General features: G+C 38.7%; 1 protein-coding gene and 1 long non-coding RNA gene across 14 annotated transcripts in view; one reads left to right on the forward strand and one right to left on the reverse strand.

Annotated features, from left to right (window-relative positions):
• LOC122543141 (electrogenic sodium bicarbonate cotransporter 4-like) overlaps positions 1 to 20,955 on the forward strand; it is a 76,410-nt gene that overhangs the window by 50,273 nt on the left and 5,182 nt on the right. For 6 of the 13 annotated variants that reach the window (XM_043681492.1, XM_043681494.1, XM_043681502.1 and 3 more), the window contains 10 exons: positions 612 to 673; positions 2,205 to 2,405; positions 3,863 to 3,976; positions 5,062 to 5,175; positions 6,213 to 6,374; positions 8,396 to 8,574; positions 11,177 to 11,249; positions 12,045 to 12,113; positions 13,441 to 13,614; positions 15,101 to 15,262. In XM_043681492.1, the coding sequence (XP_043537427.1) occupies positions 612 to 673; positions 2,205 to 2,405; positions 3,863 to 3,976; positions 5,062 to 5,175; positions 6,213 to 6,374; positions 8,396 to 8,574; positions 11,177 to 11,249; positions 12,045 to 12,113; positions 13,441 to 13,614; positions 15,101 to 15,262 (1,310 nt within the window). Of the gene's footprint in view, positions 1 to 611; positions 674 to 2,204; positions 2,406 to 3,862; positions 3,977 to 5,061; positions 5,176 to 6,212; positions 6,375 to 8,395; positions 8,575 to 11,176; positions 11,250 to 12,044; positions 12,114 to 13,440; positions 13,615 to 15,100; positions 15,263 to 18,137; positions 18,235 to 20,955 lie in introns of all 13 variants that reach the window. The other 7 variants (XM_043681497.1, XM_043681505.1, XM_043681495.1 and 4 more) reach the window with 6 other exon arrangements.
• Positions 15,148 to 19,246, reverse strand: LOC122543143. Its single transcript, XR_006309933.1, has 2 exons — positions 19,043 to 19,246; positions 15,148 to 15,182 (listed from the first exon to the last, which is right to left on the reverse strand). It is a non-coding gene; the product is annotated as an uncharacterized LOC122543143 (long non-coding RNA).

The raw sequence follows: 20,955 nt of genomic DNA on the forward strand, positions 1-20,955 counted from the left end.
AAATATTTGTCTGTATAATGAATAGCAATTGTAAATGCATGATTTATTAATTGAACAGTGACACATTAGGAGAATGATCTGCACAGAAACCATTAGCGAATGAACAGTTTGTGCCGATCAATGGACAAACTTTTGTTTAGATTGCAAATAATATGAATCAAATTGACACATGCTGCCACTTGAAAAAAAGACATTGTGTACTTAAGCACCAGGGCGTTCAAATGTTTAACTGCTTATTGCAACCAATGGGGAATATGTTTCATTTATATGGAGAATGGTCCTTTTTATTAACATATAAAATAAAGAAAATCCAGTGCATTGTTTTAAATATGAGATTCTTATTTACTTAAGCTTTATAGGATGTTCAACTTCAGTTCCAAGTAATGTGTCTGTTCATCGCTGTTTCCAAATCAATTAGATGAAAGACTAAAACATTCAGAGGATTCAGCAAAATCAGAGTTTTGCTGAAGGCTGGTTGTTTGTTATTGGTTGGGATGATTTATTAAAATAGCATAGAAGGGAATAGGGATGGAAGTGCCAACAGCTAAAGAATGTCTACAAAGCCAAGATTTTGATAACAATACTAAACATGCTATTTTGTTGCCTTACAGTGAATTCAACTCTGTTCAATGCTTCAGATTCACTGGCTTTGAATAACACTAACATTTCTTTGGTAAGTTTCAATCTCCACAATTTGACTGGTATTGTTCAATGTTTCCTTCAATCTCCATCAGCAGATGGTAGGAAAATTGGGTCATGGTTTTGCACAACACCAGAAAATATGGGAACCCCAGGAATGACATTAGTTCAAGGCAGCTCACCATTACCTATTGAGGGGAACTAGGGATGGGCAATAAATGCTGGCCCAATTAGCAAAGCACACATCCCATAAATTATATTTTTTTTTGAAAATTCCAAACTTGCACTTCCCACCAGAGACCATCTCAGCAATGATGAGGCAGTTTTAGTTGAGAGACGGCCTAATAGAAGTATATAAAATAATGATGGTATAGGCAGAATTAGTAGTAGTTGTCTTTTCCTTAGGATGGGGGATTTCAAGACTAGGCGACACATTTTTAAGGTGAGAGGAGAGAGATTCACATAGGGTTCTTCATGTGTGGAATGAACTCCCTGAGGAAGTGGTGGATGTGAGTACAATTACAATGTTTAAAAGACTTCTGGATAAGTACATGAATAGGAAAGGTTTGGATGGATTAGGGCCAGGAGCAAGTAGATGGGACTAGTTTTGTTTGGGATTATGTTCAGCATGAACCAGTTATTTCTGTGCTGTATGACCCTGAAACTAAGAACACTAATGTTCTTGCTGTTTCTGGCAACTGGGTGAAAATTTCCAGCACCCTAACTACACAATTTCTCAATTCAAAATCAGTTCCTAAACTCTAGCACTAGAAAGGTCAGAGCAACAGACATATGTGAACACTATCCCTTCCACCCACCATGCCAACTCTGATGTGTATAATTAATCCGTATCATTGTCATGGCAATGGCAATAATTAGCATTGGTTTGGCATCCAAATCCCTAAATAATAGCAGTTCAAAAGCTCATTCAAGGCAGCTCACCATCACCTTTCAGGATGGAAATAAGATTGTGAAATAAATGTTGGCCTTGTTCATTACTTCTACACCTTGAGAATGAATTTATAAAAACTATGACACCTGGTAAGAGATAACACTTATTTGGGAAAGGCGAGACATCAACCGTTTGTCTCAGTTCTCTAGTTGCCTAAGTGGATTACTTAGCCGATTTGATGCTGCCAGGTGCAAATGCCCTAAATCAACATTGAAATGTTATGACACCTTTTATGTCTCAACTGGTGTTGCAAATGAACCCTTGTCATCCATGAATTTATTGTAGATTATCATGTTGAGTTATGATGTTGATAGGAACATGGCTCATGGTGATGATATCTGACCCGCCAATGAAGCCTCCCCACTTGTCTACATTTACATGTTTTATCTGCTAGAAGCACCAAGATTGTGGTATAGCCTTTTTCTGTAGAGCGCACCTTTTGCATAATATACAAGTGTTTGTATCATCAGGGAAACTGTAGTGCTCGCAATAATTACAGCTTATAACATGTCTGTTTAAAGCAACAAGAGTTTGAGTCTTTGCACAACTAGATAATGCATTATTAGGTAAAGACTTTCTTAAAGTATCTTCATTTCCTTTTCTCTTTCCTAAGTATAATGTTGTCAATACAACAGCACTGGACTGGAGTCAACTCAGCAAGAAGGAATGCCTCACATATGGGGGGAGCCTGGTTGGAAAGTCCTGCAAGTATGTTCCAGATCTAGCCTTAATGTCTTTTATCCTCTTTTTTGGGACATACTCACTGACAGTGACCCTCAAGAAATTCAAGTTTAGTCGCTACTTTCCAACCAAGGTAAGTGCTCTCCTGAAACACTTATGGGTTGAAACTTTGCAGATAGTCTGCAAGCTCAGGCAGAGCAATAGAATTATTCCACATGTCGCAAAGAATCTTGCCAACAGCTACTGAATCCAATTTGTTGAACATTATTGAATTTGCTTCAAACATGTTTGTTGTCCATGCTCGAATAGTGGTCATAACAATTTTATTCTCCCAAGGTTTTAGAGAAGGTGCATTTCTTCAAACAAATAATGTTGAAATTCACAGTCCAGCTTCCTTTACCTCTTTTCCCAATGGCATTTACAAAAAGAAAACTTGCCATTCTCAAGCTAAATACTGACAAAGCAGTCAAAAAGGCGGCAATATTTTCCTCCAAAAAATAAATTAAACAGTAGAGTATAAATCACAATTGCTAAAGTAAGCTATGATCTCAAACATGATTCTGAACTGATCTATGAGTGTTGTGGAAATAGAATGCAGCAGAAAGTAAGTCATGTGAACAATTGTATATGAAATGGGGTGCAAAGAATTGCCCATGGACATTTCACTAGGCAGGAATAGAGTCATAGAGTCATAGAGCTGACAGCACGGAAACAGACCCTTCGGTCCAACTCGTCCCTGCCGACCAGATATCCTAACCCAATCTAGTCCCACCTGCCAGCACTCAGCCCATATCCCTCCAAACGCTTCCTATTCATATACTCATCAAGATGCCTTTTAAATGTTGCAATTGTACTAGCCTCCACCACTTCATCTGGCAGCCCATTCCACACACGCACCACCCTCTGCATTAAAAAGCTGCCCCTCGGGTCTCTTTTATATCTTTCCCCTCTCAACCTAAACCTATGCCCTCTAGTTCTGGACTCCCCCTCCCTGGGGAAAAGACTTTGACTATTTACCCTATTCATGCCCCTCATGGTTTTATAAACCTCTATAAGGTCTTCCCACAGCCTCCAATGCTCCAGGGAAAACAGCCCCAGCCTATTCAACCTCTCCCTATAGCTCAAATCCTCCAACCCTGGCAATATCCTTGTAGATCTATACTGAACCCTTTCAAGTTTCACAACATCATTCTGATAGGAAGGAGACCAGAATTGCATGCAATATTCCAAAAGTGGCCTCACCAATGTCCTGTACAGCCGCAACATGACTTACCAACTCCTGTACTCAATACTCTGACTAGTAAAGGAAAGCATACCAGACAAATAGATCAATGGAGTGTGGAAACCAAAGCTTTTCGCATTTTAAAAGCTTCTACAAAAATCCATAAATTTCACAATTTCCATGTAGAGTTTGGTTGTGTAGTTGCTTTGCTCCTCACTAATTCCCCTTGCAGTCTATGCTCAGGCTACAGATAAGACTGTCTCCTCTCAATGCTCTACCTGTGCTTGTGACCTTGACCCTGAAAATGTATTTCTCCTTCCTTGCATGACCTTTCTCCCATGTCCACTTATCCCTTTATTTTCCATTAGATCCGAAGCCTGATCACAGACTTTTCTACAGTAATCTCCATTCTTGTTTTCTGTGGAATCGATGCTGCTGTCGGACTGGATACACCCAAACTGCATGTCCCCAATGAAATCAAGGTTTGAGTAGAACTTGGCCATTTAATATCTCTCATGTTGATGTACATACTTTAGAAGGCAGCTTCCTACTGTTTTTGAACCTGAAGTGTTCCTAAGTGTTGTAACATAACATTGAAGTAAATATGTTTTCTAAATGGGTTTGCCGACTTACGTTAGTTTCAGAGTCATGGGAGCCAAACCAGGAAACTTTCAATTCTTTGTCAAGGAATTTTCTCTTCTTCCACAACTTGGCTTCCCGCACAACTTAAGCCTCCTTAGAAAACTAGTGACTTTTTCGTAATCAATGAATAGACTAAGGATCTCTTGTCAAAGAGGTAGTAGTTGGTCAAGTAGGATGGCCAATCTGGATGCTACATTTTCTAGCTTGCTTGATTTTCTCAAAATTATTATTATTAACTTATTATTAACTAAGCAGATCATTGCAGGATACAGGGACCTGAAAATGCAGGTGTCTGACTACAGCATAAAAAACACCATGTTCTAGCCCATTTCAGTTCTGAAATAGGCTTATTAGACTTGAAACGTATACTCGCTTTCTCTCTTTCCATATGCTGCCAGAGCTGCTGAGTTCCTCCAGCACTTCCTGTTTTTACTTATAGCAGGTCTTTTGTTCACTTGAAATGTGCCAAAATATAACATACTTCCCATGATCACAATTTAAACTGGGGGGAAAAATCCTTTCTTGTTCTGCCAACAGTGGCAAACTGGATTTTACTGAAGTCCCTGTACAAGACATCAAGTGCTTCACCTCAGCCTGATAATTTGTTAAACCAATGGGATGCACAGTCAGAGCTGCCCAGGGGAGGCCAACTGAATTAGGATCTATTTTCTCTGCACACTCAACATCATAGTTATCAGAACTTGGTGTACCTGGGGAACATCATAGTTATCAGAACTTGGTGTACCTGGGGAAGGTCTGGTTGAGTAACATTATTTGGGATGAAGTGTAACTTCTTTCCTCGAATCAACATTAAAAATACTTATTTCAATATTTCCTCATTCCTTTACTCTTTGACTTTTATTCTTTTTGTATGTCACATTTCCGTCTGGATGTTTCTACCATCTGTTCTGTTGATCTATCTTAGCTCCGGAAACTTATCAGTGACTTTTCTATCTTCACGTCTATTCTGATTTTTGTTGGGATTGATGTTCTTTTTGGACTGAACACACCAAAACTTCAAGTGCCAACTGAGCTAAAGGTAAATCTCAAGGGCTTTTCATCAGTAGAATAAATTAAATAAATGGGAAATGGTTTTAGTTGTATGCTGGTTTATGGAACTGTCCTTTTGTACCCAGGTCCCTGCTTAAAGTATTCCATCAGTAGTGAGATTAATGACCATTCAATGTTAACATAAAGATTCCACATCAATTGAATTCATCTTGATCTACTTCTTGGCAGTGTAGCAGAATGTTGCTCATAATTCAACACAATTTTACTGGCTTTTAGAATGGTTGATACTAAGGATACAAACTGGAAACTGGCCACATCGGCCCTTTTATAGAGATTGTGCTTCATGCAGATAAGTTAACTTCATGTTGCACTTAACCCTAACGCATCTTGACAAAGTTCAAGCTAGATATTATTAAGTGCTTCCATTCCATTTTTCCTCATATATTCAAAATCAATTTATTTTAAAAATTAATTGACCTCTTATTCTGCCACACAAAGTAATTTTTCTATCTTAAAAGGGGATGTATTATGTTTTAACATTTTATCTGGAGAATTATTTTGATCTGAGCAGAAATCATTGTGCCTTCATCTGTCTTTATGGGAGGTATCGTGGTGAAGGTACAAAGTTTCAACAGAACTTTGATGAATTTAATAAAAGTGGAAGGTGAGATAAATCACACAGTAAGAATTAAGTAACATCAGTTGGACATTTTCTTTAGCCTGACTATTACACAGCAAGTTTCAATGCCATCGTTTTTTTCTTAACTTTAAATGAGGACAGTTAACAAACTTAATAATGTGATTAACCAAGCATTAACAAGGTTTCGTGAAGAATTGGCTTGGAATATATATTTAAACACAAAGATGTGCAACAGAGTCCTCATTTTGAAAAATATCTCAGTGTTTCAATAATCTCAGTACATCAAGAAGAGTCTTTCATGAGTTCTGTTGTTTATACGATCACTCAAACTTTAGGCTGAAGTGAATAAATTATACAATTTGTGATCACATTAGAAAAACACACAAACTAACCAAATACCCACACTTTTAAATTTTTTCTTGTAGCCAACCCGTTCAGATCGAGGCTGGTTTGTTCTTCCCTTTGGTAAAAACCCCTGGTGGATCTACCTTGCCAGTGCCTTACCTGCTCTCCTAGTAACTATATTGATCTTCATGGACCAACAAATCACAGGGGTAATTGTGAACAGGAAGGAGCACAAATTGAAGGTAGGTAATCAATTACTGTGTGCCAAGCAGGCGAGACACAGATGCTTTGGTTACATGGCAATAGTTGCTTCAGTGCAAGAAGTGTTGGAACCTCCTCAACATTCCTTCAGGAAACTGGAAGGTTTGCAGTGTTCCAACAAGGCTGAGTTTGATGGCAATTTAAAGTTTATAATTAATACTTGGATATGCTGTTTCTGTAGGTCAACTTGTCAGCATTTCACCTTTCATCAGCTCTTAAATTTTGATAACTGATACAGGTCTCTGATTGGCTGGTGCAAGTGCCTTGACATAGCTCTCTCAGTTCAGAATGCCTGTCAGCTATTTCTGTTCCTTGTCCAGCTTCCTGCTCACTCGCTGCACACCCCTATGCAACCCTCACACCTCCCACTTCCCAATGTTACAGTTAAAGCTGCCTCTGTAATTTCTAACCCATTCCAATTAGACTGCCAACAGTCACAAGCTACCTGCATCCAACTGAGATCCTACCAGTGGCCTCCAGCCTTGGGCCATCAGGCTCTCAATATCCTCCACTGGAACTTGACTACTTGCTTTGAGCATCTGTTGTTCATGAGTCCATCACTTCCAGCTCCTACTTTTATCCATGACATCATAGGGAAGGATGGCTTCATTTTTGAAATAAAAACAGAAAATGCTGGAGAAACTCAACAGGTCATGCAGCATCAGTGGACAGAGAAATAGAGATAACATTTAAAGTCCAATATGATTCATGTCTAGATATATTTGGGACTGAAAATGTTCACTTTGTTTCTCTGCCCACTGATAGTGTCTGACCTGCTGAGTTTTTCCAGCATTTACTTTTTTTTTACTTCAGATTGCCAGCATCTGCAGTATTTTGCTTTTATTTTTAGTTTCTTAACCCAACAACAGCAATGTACATGTGTTTTGGAGGGGCTGTAATTAAATCTAGGTCTAATTGATTTGATTTATTTATTATTATCATGTGTACCGAGATACAGTGAAAAGTATTATTTTGTGTGCTTTCCAGACAAATCATACTTTACCTAAGTGCATCTGGGTAAGACAACAGAATGCAGAATATATTGTTACAGCTACAGAAAAGGTGCAGAGAAAGATCAACTTTAATATATGAGAGATCCGTTCATAAGTCTGATAACAGCAGGGGGGAAGCTGTTCTTGAATTTGTTGGTTTATTTTCTACTTTTTGTATCTTCTGCCCAATGGAAGAGAATATATCCGGGGTGGGAGGAGTCTTTGATTATGTTGGCTGCTTTCCTGAGGCAGCAGGACTTTTAGATGGAGTCAATGGAAGGAAGACTGGCTTTCATGATGGACTATTTCTTATGGTCTTTGCAGAGCAGTTGCCATAGCAAGTCGTGATGCATCTGAGTAGGATGCTTTCTATGGTGCATCTGTAAAAATTGGTGTGAGTCATTGTGGAGATCCTGAATTTCCTTCGACTTCTGATGAAATAGGGACATGGGTGTGTTTTCTTGATGACCAGGACACATTGTTGGTGATATTAACCCCCAGGAGCGTGAAGCTCTCAGGCGCTTTGGAGAAGGACGGATGCATGTTAATAGTTCTCTTATTTAATAAGTTTTTAAAAATCCTGAATTGAATAATCACACATTCTGAAAGAACTATAACACCATCTCATCTTTATATGGCAATAATGAGGTAATATGACACCTAGTGGGAGAAGCTGTTTTGTTTTAAATTGCCTCAAAATTCATTGAATGGAATGGAGTTAATAAAAGGCTATGTATAACTCTCTGCCTTCACATCATGACAAGTACAGAAGAATAATTCTCACATCAAATAGCTTCATGTGAAACATTTGAAGTCAAGCAGGTTCAAATCATATAATTCTCTAAATGATAGAGAGCATGAAATTGATAGGAATGAAAATGAAAAATCTGAAGTCTTTTTTTACATAAAGTAATATTTGACAAGTAATTTATTTTAAAGCTTAAATGAAACTTGCAGAGAACTGGAGACAAATTTGACTTAATTAAACTATTTCTCTATCTCTGCTGCAGAAAGGAGCTGGTTACCATTTGGATCTGTTTTGGGTTGGTCTTTTACTGGCGATTTGTTCTTTTATGGGTCTTCCATGGTATGTGGCAGCAACAGTTATATCTATCGCTCACATTGATGGTTTAAAAATGGAAACGGAAACCAGCGCACCAGGAGAACAACCACAGTTTCTTGGCGTCAGGTATTTAAGCACAGAACTGCTGACTTCATTGTTTTCTTTCAAGTGCAGTTAAACGTTTAGTGCCAAATTTAGACAGAACAGAGGTTGACTTTCTATTGAATTTTTACAGTCAAGTTTTATGACGACAAAATATTGATCTATCTAACTCACAAGTTTTACAAACATTCAGTCTCACCCAGGGTATTAAATACAAAACACTGGTAAATTCCTTTTAAGTTTATGCTTTATATGCGGTAAGTATTTATCGGAATTCTTCCATGAAAATAGCAAGAGAAAGAATGAACTTGTAGCTCAATGCCTACTGCTGACAATTTGTACTGAAAACTGTCACAAATTACATGTTTCTTGCCATCTTCCAACAGGAACAGTTCTTGAGGTGTCTTGCTAAAAAGTTAAAAATCACACAACACTAGGTTATAGTCCAACAGGTTTATTTGGAAGCACTAGCTTTCAGAGCGCTGCTCCTTCATCAGGTAGGATTTCCACAGCTACCTGATGAAGAAGCAGTGCTCCAAAAGCTAGTGCTTCCAAATAAACCTGCTGGACTATAACCTGGTGTTGGGTGATTTTTAACTTTGTCAACCCCATTCCAACACCGACACCTCCACATCATTGCTAAAAAGTGATGATTCTCCTGCTTTGCATTCCTGGCTTTTCTGTTTGTGTTTCAGACATCTGACATCTGTGGTTTCTCCCCTTCCACATTTTTTGCAACTTCTGTCACTTCACCATGTTAATAATTTTCTGCGATAGAGATAGAAATTACTGGAAAAGTTCAGCAGAACTGGCAGCATCAGTGGACAGAAATCAGAGTTTCTGTGTCAAGTCGAGTGACCCTTCCTCAGAAGCGACCCAAAACGTTAACTGTGATTTCGCTCCACAGATACTGGCAGACTTGCTGAGCTTTTCCAACAACTTCTATTTTTGTCACAGAAAATTATTCCTCAGAAACGACCCGAAACGCTAACTGTGATTTCTTTCCACAGATGCTGTTAAACCTGCTGAGCTTTTCCACCAGTTTCGATTTTTGTCTCTGACTTACAGCATCCACAGTTCTTTTGGTTTTTAATCATTTTCTGTGCCCTTGCTTCTGTATATTCTTGAAGCAGATAATAAAGTCTAAACAATGCAGATTAATGTTGTTTGTATTTGTCTAGCAGATTGCTCATTTCAGCATTCTAAGGTGGTAGGTGATTATGCTAAGTACTCAACATATTTTTTGGGGAATAATGCTTCATAATTAAGGGGTAATTTTAAACTTGGACAGACTGGCCACTGCATAATCATGAAAGAAAAAAATCTGACTTAGTAAAAGACATGGACTGACTTTTGAGAGTCACCATCTAGCTGTGAATGGGAGGAGTAGGCAAAAGCCTGAAATCTAACTGTTCCGTTAAATATACAGTTTAAGCCTGGAATGAATACAAGACAGAAGTACCAGAACCATGACTTTGTCAGTTTTAACAGTTCACATGAGCAGTCTTCATTGAGCAAAAATCTGTGAAACACTTGGTCATTTAACCTCAAGGAAATTATTTTCCCTGATGGTAATATTCTCCTCAACCGCTTTTTGCCAGACCTGCTGAACTTTTCCAACAATTTCTATTTTTCTTGTTTTATTGTTGCTTGTGGTTCTTTTCAAGGATGTCACAGGAAAGCTGTTCAGGCTGAAGGGCTTACGATAAGAAGATAGTACATAGGGTAGAAACTAGCCAATATCTAAGTTGGTACTAGTGAAGGCAATCATGCAGGTTTGACAAGGGTTTATTGAAGGGACTTTACTTCTATATGTGGGACATAACCTTCAGCTCTGACTACACCACTCATGCAAATTATTTCATTTGTCTCCATTCATTCCAGCAGGGTGTGATCAGGTAAAATCCAGAAAAGATTGTCCAGTGCACCAGCCAACCAAGAGTTTTCTGGCCTTTATTTTCTGGGAAACTGCAGGATGATATTCATGATTCACTGTTATTCTCTTGGACATTGAGGCCATCTGAAGTGCACTGTGTCCAGGGATAGGGACAAAATGGTTAGCTGTTCCAGAAAGCTGGGTTCAGGCGAAGGAATGTCTTCTCTTCTGTAACATTTTATGATTTTATAATTTTACACTTGATTCATTTACATGAACTGATTCCTGTGTTGAACTGTTGGGAGTTGAAAAGCCTGACTTTAATTGCAGAGGTGGCAAGTCCCATCTCCAATGCAGAGTTGGCTGATGCGAGTCAAAGCAGCAGTAGGGCTTGACAGTTAAGTCTCACTGTTGTGAGGCAGTTTGGTTGGGGGAAGGGAGAGCTGTACATTCTGATATCTATGCAATGATCCCATTTGTGGACAAAATTGTACTCTGTTGTAACACCATTTCCCTCAATCAAACACTCAGTCCACAGTCTCAGAAATAATGGTTATTTGTACAAAATTGAAGAAGACAATCTGCTACTGTGGAACTGTGCACACATAAGAAGTGAATGCCTTGAGAAAGCGAGATGGGGAGGAAAACAGTTAAGTAGAAGATTGCCTTTTAATATAAAATACATATGCATGGCAATCTTTCCAGATTTATTGTGTATTTAACACTTAAACACTTATTTTCCTTTTCCAGGGAGCAAAGGCTTACTGGTGTTGTTGTGTTCGTCCTAACAGGAATATCTGTATTTTTGGCTCCAATTCTGAAGGTAAGCTTTACAGTCTGATAAGTAACAATGCTGAGATCTTCTATTGAAGCACACTTAATAAACTTTATTAATATAACATCAGTTATATCTCAGGAGGCCTCAACTAATTCCATGGCACTTATCAATGAAGAATTGAGAGTTCCCCGAGTTTCCTCTGGCCAATATTTAGCCCTACACCAACTTTACTGCTCTTATTCTGTTTGATGGGGAGAAAGTAAGGACTGCAGATGTTGGAGATCAGAGTCAAAAAGTGTGATGAAGAGCTTATGCTCGATACGTTGACTCTCCTGCTCCTTGGATGCTGTCTGACTGGCTGTACTTTTCCAGCACCACACTTTTTGATTTTATTTTCCGTAACGCATTGCTGTCTGCAAATTGGCTCCTACATTGACAGTGACTGCATTTCAAATATAGTTTCTTGGCTGGAAAACTGCTTTAGGTCATCTTGAATTTATGAAAGACGCCTTATTTATGCAAACTTAGCTTGTTACCAGACATGCAGAGTACTTGTTAGTGCAGTAGTACGTTATACCAGCTGAGATTTGGAGCCACAAATTGGATTTTTGATGAAGAACTTATGCCTGAAACATCGATTCTCCTGCTCCTCGGATGCTGCCTGACCTCCTGTGCTTTTCCAGCACCACACTCTTGACCATTAGCCACAAATTGGGAATGGGAATGTGAAGGATTTAATTGCATGATCTCTTATTGTAACCACTTTAGACAGCCTTAAACTATTTATGCAGAAACATGTACTTCTACCTGATATTAATAACCTATTTTGCTTATTCTCAGTACATTCCAATGGCAGTGCTATATGGAGTATTCCTTTATATGGGTGTCTCCTCTTTAAATGGCATTCAGGTAGGTCTGACTTTAGATGAGCATATATCTTCTCTTTCATTGCCTTTGAACAATCACCAAAAGCATTAAACCATCAACTGGAAAAATAGCTTAGGGTAAACAGGCTGAGAAGTTTTCAGTTATCAATTAATGTCCCCTGGTGCCACTTATGAACAGGTAATTTTTCTGTTATGCTGTGCTTCTGTCAGTTCTGTCATTCTCTTTTGCAAAATGTGAGGGTTCTTTCACACGACACTTGCTCTGCAGTTGTTGTGGGTATGTTCACCTAGCCGGGAATTTGGTTTGCAGACGTTTTATCTCCTTTCCAGGTGACATCCGCAGCACTGTGGAGCTTCCTGTGAAGGGCTGCTGTACTGTATTGGTTGGCATTTATTTGGTTTCAATATCGCTGCTTCTGATTGCCAGTTCTGGTTGCTTGTTGCAGTGGTCAACAAATTTGACTGGGACAACAGAACAATAATAGAACAAGCCAAACAGAGGACAGCCAGAGAATTCCCAGAAGCCTGACACTCATCCACAGACTCCATTAATAAACACATTGACCTAGACCCAATATATGGACCACTGCAGTGAACAACCAGAAAGCAGCGAAAACAAAAACAAGTAAATGCCAACGCTTCACGAGAGGCTCCACAGTACTGAGGATGTCACCTAGACAGGGGACGAAACGTTGGCAAACCAACTTCCCAGCTCAGCGGACATACCCAAAACTACAGCAACTGGCACCTGAGCTACAAATCTTTACACAAATCTTGAATTTCTCTGTCTCACTTTCTCTCATTTTTCAAGTCTCTTCTTCAGTTAGATTTTAGGTGACTCTGAATCCCAATGACAGTGTGTCTCCCCTCCCAAAAGCTCTCAAATTAAGGCTTTAACTTTCTGTCATATTTCTGCACAACAGCATTACATGTACCAGTTAATAGATCTTTCAAAATTGAAACAAGAACTAATCCAAAATTAGAATTCCATTTGGATAAGTCATCACGTTAGGTCAGATCTGTACACTGATGATCATGTCTTTAACCTGCTCAGGCCGAACATTAGACTTGTAGTTTGCTTGGAATGTAATTTGCACTGCTAATGCTGATACTGACTTACTCAGCAGTTACCTAACTTCTGGCTTCGCCTCTTTTCTTGCTGGCACCTTTCACTATAATGTGCACAGAGGGATGTTTGACATTATTGGTGATGAGACTAAATGTTCAGAAGAGGAAAGAATATGACTGAGCCAATCAAACAAAATACTCTTTAAATGAACAGTGTGAAGTGGATTACCCTTTATTGTGACTTCAATCTTTGTGTCTTCATCAAAACTTTTCTTCTCCAGTTTTGGGATCGATGCAAATTATTTCTGATGCCCTCCAAACACCAGCCAGATTACACCTATCTTCGCCACGTGCCCCTTCGCCGAGTCCACTTATTCACAATGGTGCAAGTTATCTGTTTGGCTGTTCTCTGGGTCTTGAAGTCCACTGTGGCAGCAATCATTTTTCCTGTCATGGTAAGAGATCATCATTATTGTACAACATTTTGCTGCAGTGTCACAGGCAAGTTTCAAATAGACAAGAGCAACTTATATTTACAAAGCATCATTCATGAAGTATTATTCAAACTCCAATTAACACTCAGCTGAAGGTATTAAGCCCCTAACCAAAGGATTGATCAACTAAGTAGGTTTTGAGATGTGCCTTAGAAGGAATGGGAGATAAAGAGATGGAGTGGTTTTGGATGGTAATTCCAATATCTGGGGTCTAGAGAATTGAAAGCGCACAGTTTGGCAAAAGACCTTGGGAATATGCAAAAATCCAGAACTGGATGAACAGGGCTGGAGGAGCAAGGCCATGGAGGGATTTAAGCTTAAGGATGAGTCTTGAAATTAGAATCATATATGAAAAAGCCAACTTAATTCACGCAGATGTGCCTACAAACATCCAAATTGTATCTCCCCAGTGGGTTCTAAAAATAGTTAGGGCGTTGTCATCCATCAATTGTTGAAAAGCTCCAGTCACATCAAATTTAGTGTTTGATTCTGATCTTGATGTTACACCTTATTTGAAATGCAATCAGCTACGATTGGACTGCAACTTTAAATTGTGAGGTCCTGAGACATTTATTTGAACCTAGCCAGTGTCATCAGAATTTGCAGCTTATCAGTGGCCATCCAGCAAAGTGGCCACTATTATTACGTGGGCTATCGTCAACTTTTCTCTTGTTACCTTTTTATGTCTAACCTCACCATTGTGCGCTTGCTCTTAGAAATTTAAACTTAACACTAAAATGGGAAAAATGACTGACTTTCTGCCTGGTAAAGATGATTCTTTGTAAATGATGGATGTGGGTTTGCTTGCTGAGTTGGAGGGTTCATTTCCAGACGTTTTGCCACCCTACTAGGTAACAACTTCAGTGGGCCTCAGGCGAAGTAGTATACATGATTCCTGCTTTCTATTTATATGGGGTCTAACTCAATGTGTTTGTTGATAGAATTCTGGTTGGAATGCCATGCTTCTGGGAATTCTCATGCATGTCTCTGTTTGGCTTGTCCTAAGATGGATGCGTTGTCCCAGTCGAAGTGGTGTCCTTCCTAATCTGTATGTAAGGATCTCTATTAACAAACATATCGAGTTCGACCCCATCTACCACCCCCTGAGAAAAAGAACAGGAAATGACATCACCACAGGAAATAACATCACTAACCCAAAGAAACCCAAACATATAAATAGAAAGCAGGAATCATGTACACTGCTTCACCTGAGGCTCACTGAAGATGTTACCTAGTAGGGTGACAAAACATCTGGAAATGAACCTCTTAGCTCAGCGAGCAAACCTACATCCACAACCTGAACCTGAGCTATAAATCTTCTCAAAACTTGTAAATACTGTGATAGTGCAGAAATTGCATTCTGTGTCAATTTACTTCAGTGGTTTACAACAATTTTTCATAAATGCTGACCTACCATGTCATGTGCTTATTTTCATCAACATATAAGATCCTTGCACTCATCCTAGTGAGAAAGTTCCTGGACCTGGTTTTTTCCCAACATGACCTTGCTTGGTTAGATGATATTTTACCTGAAAAAGACAAAAAGGAAGAAGACAAGAAGAAAAAAAAGTTGAAAACCAAAGACCAAGATAGGGACAGTATCAATGAGGTGAGTAATGTAGTTGTAATAAAATACACACCATTGTGCCATTTATGTTACCCTCTACTTTTCATGTCATTTTCAACCATTTAGATGAACTGATGAAGAATTAGAAACAAGCAACTAGAAACTTCATCAGGAAGTCACACAGTTCCCATACTACCAATAACATGATCATTCATTCATTGGAATGAGTAAGAGCATCAGAAATATCAGAACAGAGTTTCAAATGTTGTGCAGGCTGGTCAGATTGCAGTTCTCTGCAGTCAATTAATGTTCACACTAAATTGAGCTCGACTAATGGGACCCATAAAGCCACAAAATGTCCTGGGTTCAAATTCCCAACTCATGCAAGTAAGCTCTCACTGAAATACCTTATCCTGTGGCAAACCCCAGCATCATCAACCAGCACATGAACACTGATTAAAGATTGATGCTAATCCGAGAAGGTGATTTATGGTCTTTCCCTTGGAAATAAGAGACCTGTCATATACACACACAACACACAAACATTTTTTTTTTATATTCAAGAGATGGGTGACTTCAAAATCTTGCCAAGAATCCAACCAACACATCCTGTACAATAAGGATGACCAAGTTTCAAAATAGACCAAGGATCCTAAATTGGAAGATTTTTACTATTCCCCCCACCATGTCAGTGCTCACTACCTGCACTGGAGCCTTAACCAACCCCTGGTGTTAAATATTGGCAGCACAATCAATGCATAAAAACATTGGGATGGTTGAGTGAGCTGTTTATTTCCATTAGGGAGGGAAATTTTGAGGGAGCATTGTCTTGTGGATTCATTCTGTAGTGTCAAAACATACCATAAATTGGTTAAACCACCAAGGAACTCATTTACATTTCTTTAAAATTGAAGAAAAGCTCAGGTAATGAACATTGATTACACTGATAAAGTCAGAGGGAAAACAATTTAGCAGATTGTGGGGAACGTGGCTGAATTAACCCATGCTGCATAACTGACTGTGCCGTGCATAGGATATAGAAATCCGCAATTTGTTCATTCCAAACACTCATGCAACATTTGGTCCATTGGCCCCTGGCATTATCCAAAGTAACTGTTGTTTGTGTGGGAAGCTAGTCAAGTCAATTCCAGCCAAACCCAATGCCCTTCCTATCCAAAGCCCAGGGTTTTCAGCAAAACTGACTGAAGAATAACAAATGTTACTTAGCCAAAAGGAACCCAATTACTCCAGTAGTTACTTCATCACAGAACAGAATAAAGCTTGGGACCTTGTATATGATCAAAATGGTATATCCACATTTCCTTTACTTGCAATTTTGGAAACTCAACTTAGCTACTTTAATGGAATCACAGTAGTAGATTTTACTTCTAATGCGATCTAATATGAGCATTCATGCTCTAAGTGGGGTATGCCCTCTTGTTGAGTCAGCTGTCAATACCTGTTTCCATAACAATAGTTGTACATGTTACCAATGACTGGTCAACAGTGAGTGTTGGTAAAATAAGTAGTAGATCCAGTGACTTTGGATAGAGGAAACACCTTGGACAAGGGTCAGTGGAAACCTTGACAAAGGAAATGTCAAAAAGGTGGATTAGCCAATGACACCGTATACTTCAAAACTGTGAAGTTTGCTGTGAAAATGATCCAGACAATGACAAAGCAACTGAGGACGTAGCACCAAGTCTCAGATCCTGCCTATTAAAGAAATGGAGCATAGTAACATTGATATGAATGATCCACTGTCAAGTTTAATGTCAGGATGTATCGTCATGCTGCACATTCAGGATACAATCAATTAAATTTCCATCTGCAATTATTCTGTGGAGTCCATTAGTTTGTCAGTGAGCTACCATGAACGGATTCAGCCGCAAGAGGAGTATCTCGATATGAAGTTCAATCCAACATCACCTGTATTACAGTGGACTCTACTGGTCACAGATGCATACTACAGCAAAAGCAAATAGCAAGCAATAATTCATTCATAAAATTACTCTGTCCATTGATTCAAACTGAAGACCTTGAAAGAGGCTGTAAAGTATATCTTTTCTTGTCAGAGCAACAAGCAGCATTTTAATGGCACCTTCCAGAAAGTAAGTTGTCTCAAGACACTCAGAGGAACATTACTGGACATATATTGATACTGAGTTGAAGGAGATACGAGACCAGCTGATCAAAACTTTGTTCCAAGTGATAGATTTTAAGGGAGGTGGTTTGCACCGACATTGAAGGAGGTCTATACATAATGACTATATCCATGACCTGACCCAGTGATCAGTTTCGATCATTCAATCTTAGTGCTTGGGTTGAGCAGGTGTGCATTATGCCTAGTATCATCTTGTCTTAATAAGATATGCACACATTTGAGTTCCTTATTACAATCACAGGAAACGATAAGCCAGACTTTGACAATTTTCACTGTTTGCTTATCAAAGACAAAGACTAATTCATGCAACCCTTTTACCACAAAGCTTGGGACCTAGCTAACCTGTGTGAGGAAAGCTCGCCGATTGCATTGAAATGTAAAACTTATTCTTGCAAAATATAGAAGGGGAAGTTGGATGAAAACTTGTATTTTCAAACATAAGATTCAGGATGAAGAAGGACCAAATGACAGTACAGAAAAGCAAAGCTGAAGGTTTGGTGATGAATCAAAGCTGAAATGAGATTCAATTTTGATCTTGCTTGGAGAACCATTCTGTACAGCTCATACCACAAGGTATCGGCTTGCCATGTGAAAAGTAACAAGTACAAGACTGCCATTCAGTGGCACAGTAGCTTGGCTGAGAACAAACCATCTAATTGTTAGGACTTCCAACTATTTAAAAAACATATTACTTTGTTGCCAGATTCAAGAATAACAATGCTGCATCTATTAAACTTCTGCCTAAAATTCTAGGTTTCCTTCCAGCCCAAGACTCGCAATCCCTCAATGCCAGTAAAGATTCCCATGGATCAAATTGAACCACAGAAAAATGGCTCGCAGGGCCCTGCTAGTGAGTAACGTTGTCAACCGCAACCGCTTGTTATTAACTTTCTGAACTGAGTACTCAACTAATCAACTAGTCTCTTTTCTGCTTGAAAGCTAATAACCAGTTCCATCTCATTCAAATCATTCAACAGCTTAATCATTGATACTCCACTTTAGCTTTTGAATATTGCCGTGCACTCAATTTATTATTGATGATTTTACCTGATTTGAGCAATTTCTTTACCTTGTTAATTTATCCAACTTCCCTTTTGTTCACTGTTGTTCCAAGAACCGTTTGCCAAGGTGACCAGCTTTGCCTGTGGAGCTCTGAGCTACTAAAACTAATTGTGATAGCTAAGTGCCACCAAGGCTTCATCATCCTGCTGGGATATTGCTTTTGTAAGCTTGGCAAACAGCATGGAAAATCTCATCTCTTTCCATTGGGTATTATTTTACAGTTACCTTTCAATGTCAAAAAGCATTCACTGCAAAGAATAGTTCAAGTGAACAAGAAGTTAATGGCTTCATTTGTGCATTTCTTAAATATAACAGTTTATCTCACGTGATGATGAAAAAACACTTTGTCAGAACACAATATGATGGTTTTATCTGGTTGAGAATAGTACTTTTTTTTAAGAAGTACTGAGTGAGCTGTGACTTGCACAACATTAGTGAATAGCGAACAAGGAATGCAGATAGGAATATTAGTTTTTGTAGTCTCAGGTTTCTATCATGATTGGAAAATACTTGCAATCAAAAAGTTACTTCAACAAATTTTCCAGACATGCTTTTGAAATCTATGACAAACACATGGATACGCATAAAGCTCATACCCCTTGTGTCAGCTTGTACACAGTTCTCCATTTCGGGTCCTTCAGGGTTACTGTAGGATTCAAAAAGAATAACCTTATTATCTCAGTCTGAAACCAAGATACATTCACATTGCAATTTGTTCTTGTATTGATGAATCCACTGCAACAAAAACTTGTATCTTTTAATATAATAAAACATCATTACATTACACTATCAAGCCACAAAAGGCAGAGGGCCAAAAGCTTAATCAAAGAAATGGATTTTAAGGTGTGTCTTAAAGGATGAAGGAGAGACTGAGAGATTTAGAAAGGGCATTACAGAGCGTCCTTTCCAGCTGAAAGCATGATTGCCATTATTCACTGATGACAACATTCAAGAAGAAACAAGTAGGGGAGCACAGACATCTCATTGCATTATGGGGTTGGAGGAAATGACAGCAAATGGAAAAGGCTGGACCATGGAGAGTTTTAATGAATTGAATGAGAAGTTTAAAAGTAAGGTATTAGCAGATGTTTGCGTAAGTCATCAAGTGCAGAGCTGATTGTGGAAGGGAGCTTTGTAGCAAGCCAGGAAACAGGTAGCAGAATAAGCTCAAATTCTATGGCTATTGGGAAGGGGTCTCTTTCATGAATTGCCTTTTGATCAACTCACCTCCATCCAGACTTTGAACTGATATTTCTGCAGTCTCCTGCACTATTCTTAAATTCTGTTGAAAGAACCAAGACTTGCAGTTTACTTGCAATTTCTCTAGCAGCTTGAGCTGTCTGAATAGTCTTTCTGGTACTATCAACTAGTTTCTCCAATTGCAGCTCAACATTACTTGACAATTAACCTCATCTTTTTCTCTAATACTTTCAATTTGTATCAAACTTAGGTTTCTCAATTTGAAGAATAACGTGGGTGGATAAATTCATGATTTGTTCCAATGAGTTATCATTATTTACAATGATGGGACATTGTGTCTTTGCAATAACACAGAGACTACTCAAGATGCTGAGTCAGCATCTCACAGTGAGGCTTGCAGTGTACAAGGACCCTTTACCAGCTCAGTTTTACCTAAATTATGACTCTTGCAGACACATTGCTGTGCATTTCCAACAGTTGTGGATTTTCTTTCTCTTTTTTAAAATTAGGATTCCAGCCAAAGAGATAAGCCCAGTTATATGACACGCCTGGAGGTGAGCAGGAGAGATAATGAAATAAACAAAGCAGTTACGATAAGATTACACTCAGCATTTTTAAAATCTCACCTATTTTATGTTTGTCTTCAGCTGAAAGAAAGAATGAAACAATATATTGGATACCTGCTAACCTAGCTCAAGAGTACTCTAACCCAATTTCTTCCACTTTACAAAGGCAAAATACTGCACAAGTGGAAAAATCAAAATATAAATGTGGAATGCTGGAAATATTCAATAAGTCAGGCAGCATTTTTGGAGAGAAGAGCAGTAAACATTTCAGGTTGATGATCTTTCTTCAGAACTTGGATATGTTAGGAGATGTAACAGACTTTCAGAAGGTAGGAGGTGGAGAAAGTACAGAGGGGATTGAAGAACAAAATGTAGTGTCGCCGATAAGATGGAAGAAAGGAAAGGTTAAACAACTAAAGGGATAATGTTGAAAAACAAAAGAGGATGGTAATGCAATGAGTAAAGAAACATAAGATGCAAAGATCTAGAGGAGTTGTATTTGGAAATACAATTGTCTGTCCAAAATCCGGGAGCAATTGTTAGCATCTGAGATTGTTTAACTCGATGTTGACTCTAGAAAGTTGGAAAGTGCCAAGTTAAACAATGAGGTTCTGTCCCCATGAATTTCATTGGAAAAGTCTAGACTGTTTGGGACAGCGAGAGCAAAATGCAAACAGAACAGAGTATTAAAATGGCAAACAACTGAAAGTGAGCACCCAAATGTAGCAGACACCACATTGTGA

This window comes from Chiloscyllium plagiosum, chromosome 42 (genome assembly GCF_004010195.1).
Source record: "Chiloscyllium plagiosum isolate BGI_BamShark_2017 chromosome 42, ASM401019v2, whole genome shotgun sequence".
NCBI classification, from domain to species: domain Eukaryota; kingdom Metazoa; phylum Chordata; class Chondrichthyes; order Orectolobiformes; family Hemiscylliidae; genus Chiloscyllium; species Chiloscyllium plagiosum.